This window comes from Fukomys damarensis, unplaced genomic scaffold, assembly GCF_012274545.1.
Source record: "Fukomys damarensis isolate Sample0158 unplaced genomic scaffold, DMR_v1.0_HiC HiC_scaffold_23, whole genome shotgun sequence".
Classification (NCBI taxonomy): Eukaryota; Metazoa; Chordata; class Mammalia; order Rodentia; family Bathyergidae; genus Fukomys; species Fukomys damarensis.
The window spans coordinates 2,059,517-2,067,358 of record NW_022900935.1 but is presented as its reverse complement, the minus strand read 5'-3'; the positions used below and the strand labels follow the sequence as shown (position 1 = coordinate 2,067,358).

At 47.5% G+C, this 7,842-nt stretch overlaps 1 protein-coding gene across 1 annotated transcript in view; it reads right to left on the bottom strand.

Moving 5' to 3' along the window:
- Window positions 1–2,916: 2,916 nt before the first annotated feature.
- Window positions 2,917–7,842, bottom strand: part of LOC104855362 — a 28,509-nt gene continuing 23,583 nt past the window's right edge. Inside the window, exons 4-5 of the mRNA XM_033767716.1 lie at window positions 3,790–3,943; window positions 2,917–3,487 (exon numbers count right to left, since the gene is read on the bottom strand). Coding sequence (XP_033623607.1) covers window positions 3,447–3,487; window positions 3,790–3,943 — 195 coding nt within the window. The 3' untranslated portion in view covers window positions 2,917–3,446. The remainder of the gene's footprint in view (window positions 3,488–3,789; window positions 3,944–7,842) is intronic.

Below are 7,842 nucleotides of genomic sequence, written 5' to 3'. Positions count from 1 at the left end.
ATATATATATATGTGTGTGTGTGTGTGTGTGTATGTATATGTGTATGTATGTATATGTATATAATGGAGTACTACTTAGCCATAAAGAATGAGAAACTAAATCCCAGCACTTGGGAGGCTGAGGCAGGAGGATCGCAGTGAGTTCAAGACCAGCCTGGTCTACATAGTGAGTTCCAGGTCAGTCTCAACTACATAGTGAGACCCACCCTGTCTCAATAAACCAAAAAACCAAAAATAAATAAATAAATAAATAAGAAACTAGAGATATTTAGAGCTAAGTAGATGCGCACTGAGGCCATACTCTTAGGTGAAATTAGTAAGTCACACATGTGTACCGAATAGTTTCTCTGGTGTGAAAACTGAAAGTGTAGATAAGGATCAAAATGTGTAATTGATATTGTGCAATAGGAAGAAAAGTCTAAAAGAGTAGAGAAAGCGGGAGGGGTAGGGGAAAAGTAAAAAGGGAAAACAAAAATATGTGAAAAGGAAAAATATGGAATCAATGTCTTTGTAAAGAGGGAAGAGTGGAGGGGGTGAAGGGAGGGCTGGGAATGGGGAAAAATAAGAACCAAGAGAAGTCACGTAAAGATACAAGATCCCGATGACGAACGTAACTGCGTTGTGTACCTAAAATGTACCAGTAAGCTTAATAAAGATTTTAAAAAGAAGAAAAAGGGTCCTATTTGTTTTTGGTTTTGGTACTGGGGATCGAACTCCGCACCTTGCATTTGCGAGGCAGGCGGCTGAACCACTGAGCCGAATCCCCGGCCCGAAAAATAAGAAGAAAAGAAAATTGCAGAAGACGTCATGGAGCTCGGCGAGGGCGGCGAGGGGCCTGGCTGCCCCTTCACCACCACCATGGTTTCTTGCTCTTTCCAAGTGCTGTCGCCTCAGCTAGAGTTGAGCCCTCCAGGAGCACAGGGGCCAAATCTTAGCAAGAAAGGCAGGGCCTGGCCTGTCTATTGTGGTTACTTCTGGAACCAGGAATGGATGAGTGAGCCCCGTCGCCGCGTCGTCGGAGGGAGGACCACGCACGATGCACAGAGCCGCCCAAAGAACCACATCCAGAATTTATAAATCCACCCCTGCGAATGAAGGTGAAGAGACCGAAGAGGGGCAGGTCGAAGCCCTCACCCACCCTCATTCACCCCTTTATTTTGGTGACGCGGTTTGAACCCAGGGCCTCGGACATGCCGAGTGCTCGCTTTCCCACCGAGCCGAGTACCCAGCCCCTTTCCCAGTTTTTCAACGAGCAAAGTAATTTTTAACTTGAAAGATGTGCTTTTGTTCCAGTTGGCTTCTAAGCTCACGAACAGGGGGCCGACTTCCTTAATCACCAGAAAAAAGCATAGTAAAACCCAAAGGAGACTCCACCACCCTCCCCAGCAGAATGGCTAAAATTAAAAGCGATGATGCCAAGGACATGGAGCGATGACAACACTGATCGTCGGCGTGCAAACCGGAGGCACCGTGGTGGCAAACTGGCAGGGCCTGTTACAGCAAAACTGCAGTTTCCCATCACCCGGCAGTGCCACTCCTGCATGCCCCGGTAGACTGCGATCACTTTCCACCCAAAGACACATACGAGAATGTTTGCAACAGCTTAACTTGTGAGAGCCACAAATGTCTATCAATCGAGAAATAGAAACACGTATTGTAGCACGCTCAGACGCCGAAATACTATACAGCAAAGATAAAGAGCCCACTAGGGCTCCCTGCAATATCAGCAATAAATCTCAGACATGATGATAAGACACAAAAGACTAAACATGCTATGATTCCATTTATACAGAGCTCAGGAACAAGCACAACTAATGTATGGCGGTGAAGGTTGCAGGGGAGGCACTGCCGAGCAGCTGGATGAAGGAGCTTTCTGGAGCGCTGGGAAGGTCCCGTATGTTGGCTTGGGTGGGGGCTGCACAGCTGTAATTCCATGTAAAGACGCACTAAGTCAGTCATCCAAATTGTATGCATGTTACTGTGTGTGTGTGTGTGTGTGTGTGTGTGTGTGTGTGTGATATTTACTAAGCAACTGCACTTTTCCCTATAGAAAATATACGCCCTGAGCCAGGGTGGGAACCGGAAAAGATCAGGTAGCCATGTGTCCGTCGGGTAAGGCTTGAGGTCAAAGTTTCTAGAGGCAGCAACTCACTGCAAGAGATTTTAAAAGCTCCGGTTTTAATGTACAAGTTAAGCCAATCCATCACCTTCATTTGCCCAGCCGGAGGCTATGATCCGGAGCCACACTGACCCTCAGGGGCCTCCTTTCTGATGGCCGGCACGAAGCTTGTGCTGCTCTTGCTCTCCCGGTCGGACTGCGACAGATCTGCTCCTCAGGAAGCCTCCAGCCTGATTCTGGGGACACAGCGCCCACCCATCCAAGGGGGACAGCAGCCCACACAGCAGGGCGCAGTCAGCCCACGGGTGCCAGGCCTGGCCCAGGTGGGAGACCAGCGCTGAGACGGGAGGTAAGGTGGGGCACGGGTCACCCGGGGACGGCACCCCGCCTCCCTCCTGGGAAAGCGTGCCCTCAAAGGCCACTGCCCTCAGCCTTGTCACCGTCCAGGGCAGCCCGCCAGGGCCCGGACAGGCCCAGAGGAGGGAGACAGGGCCAAGGCCACACTGAGGCAGGCCCAGAACCCGGGTCACCTGTGGAGGCAGCATGGAGCGGCCATGACTAAGGGAGCCGGCTCCCCCACCCTTGGCCCAGGAAGCCCTGGCTGTCAGACATCCTCTGCCCCAGAGGTGGTTTGTCTCAGAGCTGCTGGAACTGGCCTTTCTCAATCCCACTGGGAACCTGCTTTTTATTTGAGGGAGTCCAGCTGCCTCACCGCTGGCCTTTATGGGCCTGGTTTATGGGTCTGGCCCAGGGAGCCTGGGGCACAGTTTCTGTGTGCACCAACAAAAGTACCCGCAGAGGTTCAGCTTTGGCTTGGGCCATAGCTCCTGTGTAAGGCTGGAGGCCGCAGCCTCGACGGGACCATCGGGAGGAGTCGGCGTAACTCTCCCCTTCGGTAGGGTAGGAATATGGTGAGGACCAGGGACCGGAAGTGACCTGCCCAATGTCACAGAGCGCAGCAGCTCAGATCAGAGCTGACCCTGATGTCCCGGGTCCTGGCCAGGGCTGTCACTCCCCACCTCGAGCAGCCTTCTTAGGGACAGCTCAGGGTATCAGAACCGTCTGCATTAGCAGCTACAGTACTTGGGGTCTGCCTTTTGTGGGGGCTGTGCACCTGGCTCCAATCTGGCAACCCAAGTCCCAGCCCAATATCCCTGGCCAGGGTGGGACTCAGGGAGCACAAAAGGTCACACAGCTGCCACCCCATCCCCACCTCCACCTGCACCAGTGGCCCTAAGTTAACCACGCTGCAGGCCGGGGAAGGAGGAGGACGTAGTATTTACTGAGCATTGCTTGCCTGCAGGCTGAGCATAGGAACCACCATTCATTATCTCCAGGGAGGCTCCCGGGCACTGGGAGGCCAGACGCCTAGGTGAGAGGAGAGGGCGGTTGGAAGACATGGAGACGCTTAACCGGAACAGCAGCTCAGATTAGACTCCCCGCCTGCACCTGCAGCTTCCCTCTGGAAGGGCCTGGGGCCGCCTGCCTCCTCCGGGGAGCGACAGAGCCTCTGGCCTCTCTGCCCACTGGTCTGGCGCCATGGCCCAGCCCCAGCAGCCCCAGCCATGGGCCCCAAGTGCCCTGGGGAGAGTGGAGCAAGCACAGGCACTCAAGGCCTTGGGGCTTGCTGGAGCCCACAGGAGGGTCAGGCTGAGCTGAAGAGTACTCACAGGCCGGCGTGAGGTTGGCACACACCAGGGCTGGGATGGAAGTGCACAGCTTGGGCCCCGTGCAGTTCTGCCAGGCTCTGCTGTGAGTTCTTGGTGTGTTTCTGGCCCTCTCTGAGCCTCTGTTGCTCTCCCAGTGTAGAGGGGTCAGCGGAGCCTGTTTCGCGCAAAGACACAGGAGGTTCAGAAGTCCATGCGGTGCAGGACTGGAGGACATGGACTCAGGAATATCTGAGGTCCCCATTCCTATGGTACCGCTTCCTGTGGTAACCCTGTGCCCATCTCTTCCAGCTCTGCCCCGTGAAGGTGCCCTGGTAGCTATAAACCGGGGTGGTGGGGACATCCCACCGTGGGAACCGGTCAGCGCTGCACCTAAGGGTTTATTTCTGTGTGGTCGGTTGGCTCGCAAAGCCTGTTGCTAAATGTTCAGAACTCTGTGCTTATGTGGATGCTTTTCTAAAAAATATAACTACTTTAGTTACGTTTCACAGTTGCTGGCTCATCTTTTCTCTTAATTTGATTTTAGCAATCGAAGTAAAATATTTAAACTGGACCGCATCCAAATGTTCAGGCTTCAAGGGACCGTAATCAAGAAAGTGCAATAACCACTCCCTGGAAAGGAGAAAATATTGTGAACCGAGTATCTGGCAAGGATCCAATATGCAGACTATGTAAAGAACTCTTTCAACTCAGCCATAAAATAAATTGAATTGCAAAATGGACGAAAGACTCGAGTAGAAATTCTCCAAAAAGACGTATGAACAGCCGATCAGCTCTCTGAAATCCTCGCTAGGCAGCGGGGAAATGAATATCAAAGCAGACTGGAGGCGGCCTCAGCCCACTAGGACGGCCACCGCCAGGGGACAGGACATGGCAGGTTCTGGCGAGGGCACAGAGTATCCGGGACCTGCCTCGCAGGTGCGGGTGCCAAACGGCGCGGCCACTTTCAGGTGAGGCGGCTGTGTAGCTGGACAGCTTCTGCTCCCACCAGGGGACAACAGGAAGAGGGGAGCCGCTGCCCTGGGGCCCATTTACTTCTCTGGCCATGCCTGGATTGTGTTTGCCAGCGAGAGCTTGAAACACACACAGGCGCAAGTTGCTTCCCCCAAAAGATTGTATGGGGTGCGTGTCCCTTCTCTCGGGACCCCTCAAAGGCCAACAGATCTGCTGTGGTCTGCACCAGGCACCCAGGGTTTCCCTGGGCTTCCTAGAGTGTATGTTATGTCCCTGCCTCTCCCACTCTGGGTCTTTTGTGCCTTTTCTCTTTCTCCAGTGAATCTTTTGTCGAACTCAGGTCCTCACGCTTTCGAGGGGGGAGGCGGAACCACTGAGCTAAATCCCCGGTCTCCTACCTCAGTTTTGTTGAGGGTTGCTTTCCCCAGTACCCAGCTAAGCTTTTACGAGTGCTCCGAGTGCTCAAGAAAAATGGACGCTATGGGTGACGGTACACTGAGCTTGTCACTTGGGTTCATCAAATCTTCTATTGATCACTAATTTTTTTTTGTTTTGCTTTGTATTTTGTCAACTATTGAGTCGTGTTTTTACACTTGATCTTAGCCAAAAGGCCGAGAAGCAATTGAGTCGAGTTTTTTAAAAAAATCTATACTAGATTTGCCCAATTCTCAAGATTCAATAAATTCTAGCTTCACCTACTTTGATATCAAGGTAACACTGGCATCATAAAATACTTCTGTTTTCTGGAAGGAATTGTGTGGAATCGGTGTTGATTCTTTAAATGTTTGACAGAATTCTCCAGTGAAACCATCCAGGTCAAGAGATTTCTTTTTTCAGGAGGCTTTCAATTATGAATTCAATTTCTTTGATAATTGCAGGGTTATTTAAATTATTGATTTCAGCCAGGCGTGGTGGCACACGCCTGTAATCCCAGCACTCGGGAGGCTGAGGCAGGAGGATCTCTGAGTTTGAGACCAGCCTGGGCTACATAGTGAGTTCCGGATCAGTCTCAACTACGTAGTGAGACCCTGTCTCAAAAAACCAATAAATAATAAATAAATAAAAATAAATCATTGATTTCACACTGGCTAAGCTTTAGCTATTTGTGTTTTCCAAGGAAATATTTTTTACCCTAAGTTGCGAAGTGTACCCTTGTGAAGTTGTTTGTAGCATTCTGTCATTATTCTGATGCCTGCCAGGTCCACACTGATATGCTTACTTTTATTCCTATATTGGGAGTTTATGTCTTGCCTTAGATATTTTTCAACCATAGATCTTTTCAAAGAATCAGTTTTGGTGTCACTGATTTTTCTGTATTTGTTTTCAATCGTTTTATGTTCTTATTTTTGTTATCCCCTTTTGCCTGATTGCTTTCAGATATTTCTGCACTTACGATTCTAATTTCATAAGATGGAAGCTTAGATGAGCTTAAAACTTGTCTTTTTTTTTTTTTTTTTTTTTTTTTTTTTGGTACCGGGGATCGAACTTGGGTCCTTGTGCTTGCGGGGCAGGTAGCAGAACCACTGAGCTCAATGCCCAGCCCTTGTCCTTTCTAATGTAAGGAGTCAGTGTTACAGACTCCCTCTCACACTGTTTTTGCTGTGTCCTATACATTTCGATGTGTTGTGCTTAAAATTTCATTAGGTTAGGTGTATTTTTTAAATTTTCCCTTGAGGCTTCCTCTTCAACTCCTGTATTATTTAGAAGTGTGTAGTTTATCCAGGTGTGGTGTCCCAAGCCTGTAATCCCAGGACTTGGGAGGCTGAGGCAGGAGGTTCGATGCAAGTTCAAGGCCAGCCTGGGCTACTTACTGAGTCCCAGGCCATTTTGAGCTACATAGTAAGACCCTGTCTCAAAAAGAAAAGTGTGTAGTTTAATTTCCTAGCATCTAGAGATTTTCCTGTTATCTTTCTGGTATTGATTTTTATTTTAATTTCATTATGGTCAGAGAGCACACTCTGTATAATCTCAATTCTTTCATGTTTTTTGAGGTTTGTTTTATTTTCCAGTACATGATCTACCTTGATATATATCCCATAGGTCCTTGAAAAAGACTGTTTGTTCTGCTGTTATTGGATTAAATGTTGATTAGATGCTGTTGGTTGTTCTATAATTTTGCTGATTTCTGTCTAGTTGTTCTCCAAATTGTTGTGAGAGTATTAATACTTTCAACTATAATTGTGGATTTGCTTATTTCTATTTTCAATCCTATTGGGTTTGCTTTATATTTTTTGAGGCTCTGCTGTTTGTTGCGTACACATTTAGGATTTATATATTTTCTTGGTGAACTCATTGTTTTTGACATTATGTAATGTTTCTCTTTGTCTCTGGTCATTTATTTTCTCTGAAGTCTATGCTACCTAATATTAATATTGCTACTTTCACTTTTTTTAACTAATGTAGGTATGGTATGTCTTTCTCCACCCTTGTATTTTCATTTTCTTTATATTATTATTTGAAGTAAGTTTCTTATAGACAGTAAATAGTTGGGTCTTTTTTTTTTTTTTTGTCCTCTCTGCCAATTTTTGTCTTTTAATTTGTTTATATTTAATGCAGTTATTAATACATTAAGACTTTGGTCTGTGATTTTACTTTTTCTTGCCTTCCTGTGGGTTACTTGAATATTTTTAAAAATTGTGTTGATTTCTCTATAATTTGGGGGGATATATCTCCTTGTCTGAACGTTTAGTGGTTAAAGTACAGTGACACCTCTGTTCACAAACTTAACTCTTTCCACAATTCTGATCACAAACAAAACTCGCCGAGAACCAAATCAAACTTCCCCATAAGGTCAACCTTGAACCTCAACCATTGAATTTGACTCAGTTCTCGTCCAATTCGGTTTGTAACAAGAAATGTGGAAATAATTAAGTTTGTAAACAGAGACACCACTGTATCGCATTACATTTCTTACCATATTTTCTGGACATAGGGTTCTGCGTTAATAGCCCTTTCAGCACTTGAAAAATGTCGGGCCACGTCCTTCTCACAGCCACGGTTTCTGATGGCAAATTGCTTTTCGTAAGACATCGCTTCTCTATCATGACTAAGACTTTTTCTGTCATTCATTTTTCAGAAAAGTTTGGCTATCACCCATCATCC